We start from the raw sequence: 15,752 nt of genomic DNA, 5'->3' as shown, positions 1-15,752 counted from the left end.
AGAAATGTCAGGCTCCCTCCACACCTCTAAAGGAACCCCTCAGGGGACCCTGATGCAAATATCACTGCCCCACCAGCACAGCATGGTCTGGAACATAAGGAATCAGTCTGCCAGCTACTCAGCCATCTTTAAAACCACAGTTAAAAAATTCAAACCTGTTAGAGTGACGTTATCTATTTTTTAGTGTGAATGTCAGAGCCACATTTGTCTCATATCACAGAATGAAAGATATGTGAAAAAGGTCAAGGGGTTTATATACACAAACTGGAAATCGAGAGGGTTTTTGAAGGCATATCCGCCGGTCCACTTATCACGTTGCCATTACCCCTCCAACCTTTCTCTTTATTTTACCATTTCAATCTACCAGCTTCAGAGCTTTCTTCTAAGATTTAAGTGAGCCTGATCCAAAAGAGCAAACGGTAGGGACCCAGAAACTGTCAACAGCAATCTGATCAACAGAAACCCCTGACAAAAAAAAACAAAAACAATTTGTAAGGTTGTTTCTCAAACTTTTAGCTTTTTTTCTGTTTCATTTTGCTGGAATTAATACTAAAACCCTAAGGCCTACGATGGTTGCTAGAAGGGGCGAGGATATGAGGTGATGGCAGAATAGGGGGCCTGAGCACCAGACTTTTTTCTCATCAGCATAAATCCTAACTGGTGCAGAGCTTTCCAGCAAAGGCACTGAAGAAAAAAGGCTACCAACAAAACTAACATTAGTTCACAAGAGTCTTATTGAAACAAGGAAAAGTAATTTCCTTTTCTGCCTTCCAATAAACATATATATTTTGAATTCTAAGTAAAAAATACTGTGCTTAAAGCAGCATGTATGTTTTTGCATAGAGTTCAAAAAGTTAGGAAAACTGCAAAATGTGGAAACAAGGGGGTGAGGCCCAAACTGGCATGAGAAAAAAAAAGTACAGCCATATAGAAGGGTTGTAGCCTTCTCCTTGAGAGAGCTCAAAAGTTTCTCAGCTCCTGTCAGTACATTCTGATCATTACTGAAGTGTTTGTGGGCAGCAATGCTGTTATGAGAACTGTGGTTGAACTGGTTTAATATCTCAATATACATAAACAAGTATATAGGAAGACAAAAAACTGGCAACATGTGCCTGAGTTATGTCTTACTAAAGAACCTAAACCTACTGTGGGCAGTAACGGCACAGGAACTATTGTCTATGAGAAAAAAAAATTAAAATAAAGAGACGTGACAGGGACACGTGAAGAAATCTAGTTAATATGGTAAGGAGAAAATACATAAGATAACATTTATTTCTAGGGAAACCTTGTGAACCCTTTAAGAAATGTGCCAAAATACTGCAAAAAGGTGTCTGAACTGTGACATTCCTAAGATTTAATATATAAGTTAGCTTTACTATGAATTACCTTGTTTCAAAAGACTTGCGCAACAAGTCATCCTGATGAAAAAAAGAAAAAAAAAAACTGGGCTCACTCAACTCGTACAGCTTCTCTGCTTTAAGTTCCAAAGTGGTGATATAAAGGAAAACAAAGTTGAACTTGGAAAGAGTGTGGGGAAAACAAAAGTAAAAGTTTAGAATAAACAGAAGCAGATAACAGGGAACAAATGGAAAAAGAGGGCAAGGTGGTGGGAGAGGAAGGGATGCATGCATTTTGGAAACTAGTTTAAATATGCCATCTGTGTCAAGGAGTGGGTTGGTTTTATGAGCTTTGCATGACACTTACCAAAGGTTTCTGAAAATGACAAAGCAAGAAGAAGTAAATAGAAAAGAAAGGAAGAACAAGATAGTTCATTTTAGATCGAGGTTAAAGGTTATGGTTACCCAAGAGTTACATGACCTACAGTTTAATTAGGTGTTATTTTACAACCATGATGCGCTATAGAAGGAACAATAATTTTTCACTCAACATTATTTAGAATTTATTATTCTTATTATTCAATTTGTTTATCTTTTCCAAAATAAAACATGTGAATCAAACATGTAAAATATTCCAGATTTAATTCTTATTTATTCTCATTTTAATGTTTATCATTTTGTTTTTGCTTTTAACTTGTGTTAGTGGTCAGAACCAAATGAAATGTGTTTGAAGACTCTGCAATGTGCACTGCAATGTGCACATCTGAGTTTCAGACACAGACATTACACTTTCAGAGAGAGCAAGACCACAAAACAACAGTTTGTGTCAGTAAAACAGGAAACACAAAGACAGCTGAAGAAATCATGAAACAGAGAAAGACAGATGATACAGACGTTAGACAACAGGCAGGCGGCTGCATTTTTTTGTCCATCATCCGCCAAAGCTTGAGACTCGCAAAGCCATGTTGAACAAGTAAACCGTTGAGTTAGTTTTTAGAAAATAACTGGCCTTTTTACATGATCAAATTACAAATACTGGTTGAGAACAAAAGCCTATCATCTGAGAAATACACACCAAAATTGCAATATTAGGTTTTGATGTTCTAAAAATAAAGTTTTTACAAGTTCTTCATTCGTGAATTGTCAACAAATTACGGTTAACAACAAATCTAACAATTCTGAATATCATTAAAGAAGATATATCATCCAGCAATTGAAATATCACATAACTTAAATAACAGCCATCTGATTCGTACACAGCATATCTATGAAAACATATCTTACTGTGCCACTCATACAGTGCAAGCACCTTCCACAATATAGAATTATCGATAAGAGGAAACTGTATTACAACAACATACGCATGACTCTTCAACTGCTATGTGCAACAAGATGCCCTGAATCCTATCCTATATACAGTTTGTCTACGAGTACCAAAGGGAAAAGTTTGACAATCCCATTCTTTTTATATTCCTCATAATACAAATGACACCCTTACTTGGTGTTTCACTAATCAAAATTGATATCACACCAACAACTGCACTAATGCACCAAACAATTTAATTGAAAATAAAGCTACAGTAGCAAGCGATCACAGAACTAAAAAATGCTAAACAACATCGGCCACCTATGAGTTCAAAGGTCTGTATTTTCAGGAGAGAGCTGTCTGGGCAAGAGATGAACATTAGAGTAAAAACAATAATGTGAAGGCTCTCTCCTAGAAAGTCCTCTCTGAAGGTTCTTTGTCCTCAAACTTGGGTCAGGAGCACTGGTTATCCACCTTTACCAAAAGCTCCTCGGGATATGTTGTTAAAGATGCATGGGACCACATAAATCTACAATACATATCCCAAATAGTCACACACTGAAGGTTTTGACTTGAAATTCTAATAGTTAAAAGGTTTGCCTCAAAACCTACGACAATTTCAAGAAAAATATGTCTAAAATTTAAAGATTTTATATCATTGTGAACTTGCTGTCTTTGGTAAGGCTTGAATAATGAAATGACAAATCGATTCTTTTGACTGTACAGCTCTTGAGGGGCACAACTAGGGCAGAAACTCAATGGGAACAGACTCTTTATTTAGTGGTGTCTACCCTGATTTACGTTTGTAGCAACAAATCAAATGGGAGTCATTGGATTTTTCAAATGGTGACAAATCATCGACCTAAAATATCTACCCTTATCGCCCAGAGCCACTTCAGGGCCTGCTCTTAATTAGCTATATAATTAGACTTTGCTTTACTGGGCCACTCAGTAGGCTTTAATCAATGGGAACAAGACAACATATCCACATCTGAGTTTTGTCATTATAATGTGGACATTGTTCTCATTGTCAGCCATGACACACTTGCGGGATGTTGCATATAATTTGACCTCATTCTGCAGAGTTACACTCTGTGAAAACAAACTGCACAATGACAACAGCTGGACTTCATACTGTGTGATGAACTCTATATCCTATATCTAAATAATTTACAAGAAAAAAATTCTATTGATGCATTTTTAAATTACCCCAACTGTATACTTTAATCAAATTAAGTAATTCTCGTGACACTTGGTCTACAGCAGTCCTGTCAACTTAGTTTTTTTTATGCAAATCCCAAACTGGCGATATGAATTAGCCTATTCTCACTCATATTAGTTATCTGAAAATAAGGAAACAAAAGGGAATCCTCAGAAATACTGACATGTGAGCTGCAAAATACAAAACAACCATGTTAGATAGTATAGGTGTTCATTAAAATCAGAAAAGTCCTTCTTGAGTTGCAAAAGCAGGGTTATAAGGATTGAGCTTTCCTTACCTGAGCGTAGCTGCTTGATTCGCCCTTTACTTGCACTGGGGTCTATGGGCAGGAAGTCTTTGTACCAGGTTATTTCTGGGTCAGGGTCACCACTGGCAGCACACAGCATGGTGGCTGTTCGAGTGCGTTCCACCACTTTGAGTTGAGGGCCCATGTCGATGTTAGGGAAGCCCGCTGGAAGAAGGTCCTCTGTAAAAAGAAATGGAAAAGAGAGCATGTGAGTCTGCTGATATGACAAAACAGAATTTCACATGAAAAAGATACAGTCAAGATATGGGACTTTGCAGGGTTCAAGTTGTTCAGAAAAGTGGAATCGATAAACATCTGAATCTGTGCTTGCAAATTAGTTGAAAAAGTGAACATTTAATAATTGAATAGCAGGGTTGGAATGGCTCAGTAAACAAAATCCAGTGACTGGCAAAATGTGTCCTAAGAATCAGCTTTGTCACCAAAGCCTGCATGCGGTAAATCAAAAATAGAATGTCAGAATGAAGAACTTACTGAATGTTAACAGTACATGCACTAATTTCAAAGATAATTTTTCTTGTATTCTTTTCATGAAGGTCATTTTTCGTATAATAAAGATTTCAAGCTTCAAACAAGCTTTTAAACCAAATACTTTCAGGCAGCGTACGCAATTTGCCAGTCTGTGCTAAAGATTTAGCATTCAGATACCTCAGCTTGCTCATTTCTGCCCTGGGTTTATAAATCCATATTCAAATGTTCTTCTAAACCAGATAAAGATTGTGCAGAAAAACCATCTTTGACCCAGGGGTTTGCAGAGGAGTCTACAATCGCCTATCTCTTGCCTTGCCTTTGTGTTTTTTCATAAATACTTTTACAACATGTATTTCTGCAGCTCATGTTAATGATAAGAAGTAATAAAATGCCTTTAGAATCAAAATGTTATGGGGATTCAGTGAGACCTAATCTAACCACTACTTGGTTAATGCTCTCTTTAAATCCAAATGGCCTGTGACTGAATATCAGCAGAGGTGTAACAGATCCGATATTATACATTTTTATAAAAATGTGCGAGAATTGTTGCGTTAGATTTAGGTATATTAGACATCGTTATCATTCCTATACCAATTTAAAAACCATCACGCCAGAACGCAAATACTGCTCTTTCTCTACAGCTAATAATCATGCATGATTGAACCTTAATTTAATTTTTAAGAGATGACAGTGTAGTGCTCTCTGTGGTCACTGTTCTCCTCCCTGCTGTCTTTGAGCAATTAGTCCCATGGGTCAAATTGCCTGAACTCTACCCCGTCTGGAGCCAGAGTAATGATTTATTCTCAGATGACAAGGGTGGAGGGGGAAGCACCCCGAGCTATAATGCTCATCAGAAGCCCAAGGCCACATCACAAATAGGAGAGAATTGACTGACTGAGCTACTGGCCAGTGGCATGGCAGAGCTCACTTGGTAAGCCAGTGACCTCATGTCCTCTTTTGCAGCCATCATAGTGGTCTTGTTACCATGCCACAAGCTCTAAATTAAGAGAGTTATTATTATTATTTCTATTTTTGGAACATTATGTTACATGCAATCTAATTGCAGACCTTTAACAAAAAGTTGCTTGTGTGATATCATGAGAGATAAGGGTTATAAATATCTGAAAATCATCTATTCTTGCCGAATGATTTCTTTTTAAACGCTGATTCATTAAGCTTACATAATAAATTAAATCTATGTTTTCTAATCTTTTGGTTTTTAAATAAAAAAAGAGCCAAATTAAACAAAACTGTGTGATTCTTTTTTTTATGTCCATGCATTACATTCTACGACTGTGTGGAGACGGGTCATGTTCACATTTTGAAATATTGAGTCTTAGAAAATAAAGACACATGACAAGGATAGGAGAAAGAATCAGATGGTCTCAGAAATAAGTTCAGACAGGTTCCCTCTAAGGCTGACATAAGAGAACAATGAATATTTCAGTAGTAGGTTCAAAAAGTACAGGCATTTACTCTGTTTTAGGTTTTTGAGCTGTATCCTCTCGATCATTTATTTATGACCATCCCTGTATAATCTCTTTATACCAGTTCCCCTGAAGCGCAGAGAAGCTGGGACCTAGATTTCACTTTGCAAAGTTACACAATATGTTCTCACAAACTCTCATCTCTGTGTGTCATCAATGATCTACAGTATGTATGAGATACCATCTAAGGTGCCGCATTCTTGTATCCCTCTGGCTAGTTCTGTCAGCTGGAGAAGCACATCTGCAAAGGGTAGGTCTGGCATGCACTGTGCATCAGTACATCACATCACAATAACTCTTCGTGGTATGAAAACGTTACACTGCAGCCTGCAAATAATGAAGCTGGAAAATATATACACAGGATACGTGAATTTACACTGATTAAGTAGATTTAAAACAATTCAAGAAACAAAGGGAATCTGCACGAAGGGGTAAAAGTCGGCTAAAGTGGATGAACAAACAGGGAAAAAAAATAGTAAATTAGAAGCCGGGATGATGGATTCATGGATAGATAATGCTATAGTTGCTGCTGCTCTATCCTGATAGAGCACCAGCAGCCGTTTCCTGGATAAATGGCATGTATGCAGGCTGCTTGTTTCCCTAGGAATAGAGTCTGATACAATCTTTCTCTCAAGAAGCTTGCAGGCTCTGTCGATAAAGGCGGTCATGCAAAAATAAATAGATCACTCATTGAGGGAGTGTTACTTTAGGGTTATCCAGCCTGACTGTGAATGGGAAGACAGAAACTAATGACATGAACTGATCATATCCATATTCTCACAGGGTCAGTCCCTGTAACGGCACGGGCATTGCAATTCTATGATTTGTGCGCTCTGTGATGACAGATCTACACAGCTCCAATAGAAACAGCCAATAACTAACTGGTTACTTCTTGTCTGATTTGCTGGGAACAGCCTTTGTCCCTCAGGTCAACATTCATCACACAAAGGCGCTGTGAGATTCATTGTACAGTTGAACCCTCCATTTGGGCATGAATGTTCAAAGCCCTACTTAATTTTCACTATGACTGCGCAAATAATGAAAATATAAAAAAGCATCAAGTTAAGCACTACAATCATATACCTGGTTTTAACTAAATAAAAATCAACCACTTTCACTTAAAATTTGGGACACTTGGGAGAAAATAGTAGTCAGTCAGTCATGACAGTGTTTTGTTCGGCAACTTTTTTATTCAAGGGTTCAAAGGTCATTTTAATGTATGCCACTGACACTGATTAATTGGTCAGTTTTTGTATATTTTTTGCCTTTTGATGAAGGTTGGCATCTGGGCAGCACAGCTTGTAGTGTGGTGTTCTCCACTTTACAATGTGCAGAACTTTGTCAGCAGTTAAAAAAAAACTGAAAAGAAGAAGGTTTATCAGATCTTAATAATTTACTTATTTATTATTTTATTTATATCCTCCACACAGTACTGTGTAAAAGTCTTGATCTACCCCTGATTTCTGTATGTTTTTCTTCCAAAGACCCAGACTTTCTTGTAATCTTTAAAAGTGGTCTTGATCATAAGTTTCTCAGGCTGAAGGCATTTTTGTGGGATTTTGGAAATTAGACAAGCAGAGGACAAAATAAAAAATGGCAGGTCTGAAACAAATCCAACAAAGACCTGACACAGGACCTGAGAGACACATCTGGACATTCATTTGAGATATGAAGTGTTCGCTGAAGCCTTGTCAGAATTGGTCTCCATGGAAGGGTGGCTGTCGAAAAGCCATTCTTAAGGAAGGGAAACAGGGACAAAATGATGAAGTTTGCCAAATGACACAAGAACTGAACTGAGACCCTTATGGTGCAATGAATCCTCCCCAGAGCCTTGACCTCAACATTATCGAAGCAGTGTGGGATCATCCCCACAGTGAATGAAACCAAAGGGCAGTCAACATCCAAAGAAGAGCTTTGGAATGTCTTCAAGAAGCCTGGAGAACTATTCCTGAAGACTACTAAAAGAGATTAGAAGAAAGCATGTCTAAGAGAGTTCAGACTGTGTTGAAGAACAAAGGTGGTCACATTGACTTTCAAGTCTGTAAGAACTGCACAAGCTACACTGTATTTTCATTTAGATTTCCATTTATTTCTCTTTTTCTTGGCAATATATACTGAAAGTTGGCTCAGCAGTGAGTAATGTGCATTTTTGCACAAGTCAATCATACTTTGGATAATATTCAAAAGGATTTGGAAGGCTCCTAAAATCACAACTTGTTAATCAGAGCAGGGTTTGAAGTCATTCAAGGTAAAGTACACTAACTTAAGGCAAGGTTGAAGGAAAACATATGTCTGCTGCACATAAAAGCTGTTTTGATCAACATGACTGCAAAGCTAAACCTCCTAGAGGCTATGCATGACCCTCTTGATTTTTGTTATTCTTTTGGCTTTTAAGTTTTTTAAGGGTTTAGTAAGTCATTAACCATAATTGTCTTTAATTTCGCTTTGACATTTAATATCATTATACAAGTGACAGGTGCAAAGCCTTTAATCAGCCACTGGTTAGCTCAGCCACTGCCCGGCTGTTAATCTGCCAACTCACGCCTGCTGTTGCATTCTGCTTTCTATCATGCTAACCATTTCCCTCTTAAAAGAGCCGTCCTTTAGACTCATTTAACTCTCCTGACAAATAACATTTCCAGTGATTCACCATTAGTAAAACAAGTCTAAAGTTTGTGGTCTCTTCCACCATTTCCACTGTAGTGAGCAAGTAAAGTACACTGATAGTATTCTTCAGTATCAAAGACCTTCACAGCATCACAAATAGTCTATACTAAATGAGCACCCTGGTGGTAGACAGTTCCCATGTCTTTCTCTTCCCACATATCTACAATCCTCCTGGAAACTTTCATCATGCTGCTAGCTTGCTCTGGCCAAATTGCTACAGTATCACACTTGAGAAAATTTTACATTATCATACTGCATATTTCATTCATTTTCAAGTAATTCCAACGTCAGTGACTTCAAACAACTTGCTTTGAGACATCATTGACTTCCCAGAAAGAAGAGCATTAAAACAAATGGTGAATCCTGACTGGCTGGGACTGCAGCAAAGTGCCATGATGCGCTACACCATATCCCGCACCCATTACTCATATTATTATTTTCACTTACTGCAATGATTTAATTTCATCAGCAATTTAATCAGGTTAACTGATTACCCAGTGCCGCAGCAGACAGAACACATGCTTTAAGCAAGTCTGTGCACTAATACCGCAGAGGGACAGAGGCAGAGTGAGAGAAGGAAAGGAGGAGCAACAGAGTTATAAAAGAGGCAAATATAAGTAAAGATGTTATGTTACAGAGAAAGAGGGTAATAGAGATAGTCAATGAGGATAAAGAAAGCCAATGGCACACTCTCTTTTATACATATAAAAGTATTCTGAAGAAAATAGATGTTTAACTAATAGACAGACCCAGCTGCTCAGACTCACCAAAATGCAGTTCATTGTCTTTGCGCTTACCCCACAGCCAGAAGTGTTCACATCAAACTGAGGGGGGGGGGGGGGGTTATATTATACAGATGAGGTACTTCTGGAGTACTTTTGAAAGTCTGTTTGCTTAAATGTATGTGTGTGAACACTCAATGTTTGATTAATTTGTAGGATTTGCAATAAAACATAAGGAAACAAACCCACAAAAGGCATTTGCTTGTACTTCCTCATTGTGGTTGGGTTTACGAGGTTTCCACGCCAAATGACAATGACATTTTTGACTCGGTATGATTTCAAAACCAAGTAAATGTTTTCTATTGTATGTTCAAGTCTAAATTTGCTACTCATTCTGTTGCAAAATAGTTTTGCTGGTTTTTCTCCTGCATCTGTTTGTGCTGTAAAGAAAAGCATCTGAAAACCACTAGCTATACAAAAGAATGTGCAAAAGCTATCTGTGGTGATAGTGCATCCTAAGATACATCATCCAACCACACTAAATGGAAGTTAAAAGAAAATTCTGTGCATCTTTCTGTGACATTCCTTGAATTCTATTACCAGTGAGATTCCTGTTGAATTCCTGAAGTAATATAGAGAGGAAGACAGGGGAGAGTGGCACAGAAAGATCCAGTGACAGAGAAGAATAGCAACACCGGGGAAATCTAATCACATGTCTCTGGCCTTGGCACTGATAGCCCTCTCTGTATATCTCAGTGGAATAAGGGTTATTATACAACCAGCTCTCAACCTCTAACCCTTCCTCTATTCCCAGGGAGACATCTATGTCTTATTGGTATTCTCCACATCTGGCAAATCTAACCACCAAGGGAAACATTTATATACGCATCTTCAAAAATACAACCCAAGAGAAACAATCAAAGACGAAATGAGAAAAAGAAAGATTGACAGAGGAAAATACAGAAAAAAATTATTAGTCTAAACTTAGTCTGTTAGGTCAGTTTTCTGTTGGCTGCTTAAAGACCATGCAGGGTAAACCAGCATGCATTTATTTATTTTTCTTTTAGTAGAATTTTGGACAAATTTAAAGTCAAGTTTTTTTTTCTACCAAAGAAAAAGGTGTTTATCAGCTGTGATAGTCAGCTGGAATAATCTCTAAATAATTAATTTATGACCATTTACATGATGGAGCTGACGTAGATAATAAAGGGGTAATAAAGGGGCTGAGTTGAGCTCTGAGATGAATGAAAAAATTCAGTTTGGCATGCAGACTTACTGTGCTGACAGTTCTGACTGTGATGGTTTTGCTACATGTTCCACTACACCACCAAAGCGGAACGCAGTTCATTTAAGGGCCACGATCAAATAGCTGATGTAACCACAGACAAATAAATTGTCATGCTAAAAACTGAGATCAGCCTAATCTCATAATTGGGCTAAATGAATATTCATTATTACAGATTTTTCTCTTAAAAATAAAGATGACAGCTGCTGACAAGTAGAACTGTTGGCAGCAACCATGACAACATATGCCAATGAGTTTTGTAAAAAAAAAATATCGGAGAACCAAAAAAAAAAACTATCAGAGACTGTCGGAAATGAAAAGAAGCCCAGAAAAGCCACTTCAGAGATAACAGTGGGCACAAAAACTTATTTTTTGTCTTCCAGGTGGGCATTTTATTGGAGCGTACTATTTATTGTACCAGCGTAACATCAACACGATAAAAAAAATCACAAATGATTGGATGTTAATAAGGTTAACTGGAATTAACAAACGCAGGCTGCCTCCCTACAAGCTTCCAACTGCCCCAAATCCTACACTCCATCTCAACCTAAATGCTGGAAAACCAGGTCCTATCTTAGAGGGTAAAAATGTATTTCGTATCTGTATACAAAAATATATATATGTATATGTAACCATTCATATGCACTCATGCTGTTTCCCTGATGTGCTGAGCCACCATGATAGAAACAGAATAGACATGAGAGGGGAGTAATTGTAAAAAGGACGGCTCAGACTATGCCCTGCCTGCAAGCATAGGGAGGAAAGAAAAAAAGAAAAAAAAGGTAAGAAAATTCTGTTTACCTGTCTCAGTGTGAAACAGTTTATCAAACACAGCCTCAAACGCAAACAAAAAACACACAGTTCTCTCCGTTTCCTTCTCTTTCACTCTTGTCAGCATCCTGAGGTGTCTGGGGTAAGACAGGCGAACTCCAGGGGAGACAGGAGATGAAGCCAGGGCCATTAAAGGAAGTGCCCCTCCATAGAGAAACGTCAACCAGTCAGGTCTAGTTTAGTGGTGGGTGGCTCTGAGTGTGTGTGTGTCTCTGTAAGTATAAGTATCTGTAAGTGTGTGCATGCATGAGAGAAAAGGACTGTGTGAGGAGGCGCACTGGGCACCTTGAAACCCGACTTCAGTTAACAACATAATGTGGGTGGTTTTGCAGCTGTGCAAGCATTTTATAGGGCAAATATTCTGCTTTTTAGAATGTTAAGATAATTTAGAGTTTTAGGGAAGCTAATTCAGCTATAGCTTTATCCTCTAAAATATAACTAAAATGCCCACTAATACTGTATGAAAGACATAATGATATCAAAAGACATGTTTTCTCATGGGATTTTCCTCTGCATTGTGACAAAAATAGAAGCTACATGAGAGCAAAACTTCTCAACCAATGACAGTCATTTGGATTCTGTCAAAATATGTAGCTGGGTTGCACAGTTTTGTGACATACGTAATTAATGATGACACTGATGAGTTAGCAAATTTGGGAGGTGCCTTGACAACTTACTGGAACATAGCATACTTCATAAGATCAGCAATCATGTTGGAATAAAAAAAGAAAGAAACCAAAAAGCCTTTGCAAAATATGTTGAGGAACTATGTAAACAGCTGAGAATATGAATCTATCCTTAGGTCAATACTTTCACAATGCCACCATTCATATCATAAGGACTTTCGTTGTGGTGAATAGTAGAACCAAGAACGGTTTTGTCTTTTGTTATAAAAGTCAAAATGAATTTGAAAACCAGTCAGTAGGAAAGATATCTGCTGTGTTACAAGTTCCATCTTTGAACAAGGTTTGTGTGTGACAGAGAAATCAACCCCTGACATGTGAAGCAAAGGCCTCTCTAAGCTAGCAAAGCAACTTGAGGCCAAAACAACAACAGACTGAGAGGGCTGAGCTGCTGCACTGTGCTACCAAAATAAATAGTCTAGTCCAAACAAATACAGAGACTTCAAATCTAACACCGACAGTGAGTGCATAAGTCTTGATGAAGGTGGACGGGTGGGGCTGAGGGGCAAGGTTATTATCTTGGTGGACCATTAGTGCAATCAAGCCACTAATGACAGGTTTGGAGGCACCTTTAGTGAGCAGAGCAACAATTATGAATATGCAGTGGCTTGAAATGAAAAGAGGACCGGTCAGATGAGCACCTCGTAATTGCTTAATGTCACTTTGAGATGTGGAAAAAAAAACAGATGTGACAACAAGGGTCACAGAGGATGCAGGCCTGCACCCATGGTGAGAACAGTTGGACTGTTGGAAAAATAAGTCACTTAAAAGATGACAAGATCGAGAGGTTGTGGCTAGAATGCTGATGGGCTTGGTAGGAGGCAGGATTATTAGGAGGAAAAGTGGACAGAATACATGGGTGAGTGGCCAGTAAAATAAACGTACTACAAAGGAAAAGCAAAAAGTTTTAACAAATTAAGTTTTCCTTGAGAAGAAATGACCCAGTGACAACTATGACACGATTAAACTGGACTCCATTCATTTAATTCAAATACTATTTGAAATAATTTGAAAACCAGTTCATGCAGGTTTGTGGGCAGAAGATGAGGACTAGAAGTTAGAACATGAAGGGCTGAATGCACTGTTAACCTTTTTGGGCGAAAGTACACTGCATTTTCTTTTTTTATGAACAGCTGCTATTAAATCCAATAGCATCCTGGCTGCTCTCCAGAGCACAAGCTTTATAATCATGAACAAGTCCTGGGTAGTATCTCAACCTAACCTCTCTCTCAAACTGACATTTTATTCAATCATATTCTCTATCTTTTGATAAGTATCCCTAACATCTCTAGAAGATTTGCATGTATTCATGTGATATAAGGCTCAGGTTTTACAGGACTTGAATATTTCTCTTGATTACACAGTGTGTCATCTACCTTATTTGAGGTGTATAACATATATCAGGCCTCTTAAGTCTTCCCTTTCTTCCACTCAGTCTTAACTGAGGATGTGAATCCTTATGCCAAAGAGGAAATACTAATAATCATGCTTTTAAGCTTTCCATCCAACCTTTAACACAAGAAGCACAGGTTTGGCACTTGTGAGGCACACCACACTTTAAAGTCTCATCAACTGTCAGTCCTGCAGTGTCCACAGCACAACCCCTGTGTTGTATGAATTCAGTCACCTGGGTTTTTGGCTGTTGTATATGCATGAGGCTGGTGGTCCAGGCCACATCCCTTTGCTCCTCTTTATGCATGAGCTGGGCCACTCCAAAAATCATCACTCCTACAGATTCCACAGGAACCAGATTCCAACTCTCATTTGGCATGAAGCAAAAAGTCTCATCCCATCCTTGTCATTTAAATAGTAAAGTACTATATATGCTCTGCTAAAAAAAAAGAAAAAAGAAAAAAGACAGGATTTGCATACAGTTCATACTCAAAACATCTCGAACACACTGTCTTTGTCATCTAATTGAGAAAAAAAAAGTATTTTGTAATTTAATTATTTTAATTCATTAATAAACCAATCATTGTGACAGTAACCCTCCATGCTTACGATCATCTCAACTTGACTGGCCACAGTCAATATGAGATGTCTGCAGTGGTCAGGATCACTCTACTTGAGCAGAAATCATATAAAATGGATGGCAAAAGTTCAGTTGCTGGCCACCTTTGACAAGGGGCAAGCTCTGTCCACTTATCCAACTCCATCACCACCTCTGTGACTCTTTCCCCTTCTTTCTCCTTTATCTTTCTTGCTACCACTTAGCTAATGTCTCCGTTCTTCATCCTCCAATCACACCTGATTACAGCACTGCAAGTTCAAGGGATCAAAGGATTCAGTGGCCATAAACTCTCATCTGAGTGAATTTCCTCTGGAGGGAACTTTTTTTTTTTCTAATAGAAGAGAGAGATGGGAGACTAATAGTAGGCTGGCAGGCAGAGAAACGCCAGAATGAGGGTGGAAAGTGGTGCATTGGGAGAGAAAGGTGAAAGGTGTGCAGAGATATAGCTTCAAAGAGTGGAAAGAGTGCTGGAGTCACTGAAGAACAGCAAAGGGGATATTTTGAGGAAACAACACAAAACTTCTTGAGCTTCCAATAAGAGATCAGGGGCATCAGGGCCATCCATGTGGTCAACATCCATCTATTGATCTGTTTTTTTTTGGCCTTGCCTGCCCTCCACTACAAACCAATAACAGAAAAAAGAGCCCCGGCTCAGCACAATAGAACCTCAAAACCACAATCACTGAGAAAAACAATAAATTAACTCTGCATGCAATCCTCGTAAAAAAAAAAGAGCCAAAAATAACTGCAAAAAGTAAAAGTGTTTTCGCTGACTTGCTGAAGGCATGAGCCACATGTTAAAATGGACTGACTGTGAGGAGGTAACCTTCAATGAGTTTAAATCTTAACAGCGCTAAAATAATGTATTATTTACGGATGGAGGCGATGGGTGCTGCTTGGGAATGAGAATTGACTTGTTTGTCAGGGACAAGGTAGAGATAATGCAGTTGGCAAACATAGTGACTAGCTCTGTTTGCACTTACTGTAAAATATGAGGAATGTCAGGGTCTTAGCTCTGCTAAGACAGTCATTTCTTATTCGTTTTCACTCAGTTTCAGTCAACCATGAACTTGTAATTTTGTTAACCTTTTCATCCTGTCTTGGCTGGTAGCTGAACAATTAAACCATGCAGAGTATGCCTGCAGAAATGCATGTCAAAAGTGAAAAAAAGATATGTAGTGTGGAAACTTAGTGTGGTTTTCTGCTTTATGACTACAAGCATCTTCCCTTGAACACTTAATCTGACAAGTCAATTTTTACTACAACGAGATACAGATTTTTCTGTTGTTTTTCTTCTCACCGATCTGGCACTTTCCTCTATATTTTTTGTCTTTCCAGCAAAAGATGTCAGAGACTAGTCAAAGGGGGCAAAGGTCATTTCAGAGGCGGACAGAAAGGAAGAGAATGAGCAGAAAAATCTGTTGCT

The 15,752-nt window shown here is 38.3% G+C and overlaps 1 protein-coding gene across 11 annotated transcripts in view; it reads right to left on the bottom strand.

Annotated features, from left to right (window-relative positions):
• Positions 1–15,752, bottom strand: part of ptprsa (protein tyrosine phosphatase receptor type Sa) — a 217,252-nt gene that overhangs the window by 80,736 nt on the left and 120,764 nt on the right. For all 11 annotated transcript variants that reach the window (XM_072389314.1, XM_072389304.1, XM_072389308.1 and 8 more), the window contains one exon: positions 4,143–4,331. In XM_072389314.1, coding sequence (XP_072245415.1) covers positions 4,143–4,331 — 189 coding nt within the window. The remainder of the gene's footprint in view (positions 1–4,142; positions 4,332–15,752) is intronic.

Source organism: Leuresthes tenuis, unplaced genomic scaffold (assembly GCF_036924035.1).
Source record: "Leuresthes tenuis unplaced genomic scaffold, fLeuTen1.0.hap1 SCAF_7, whole genome shotgun sequence".
NCBI classification, from domain to species: Eukaryota; Metazoa; Chordata; class Actinopteri; order Atheriniformes; family Atherinopsidae; genus Leuresthes; species Leuresthes tenuis.
The sequence above is the reverse complement of the archived record's forward strand: the minus strand, read 5'-3'. Positions and strand labels throughout refer to the sequence as shown.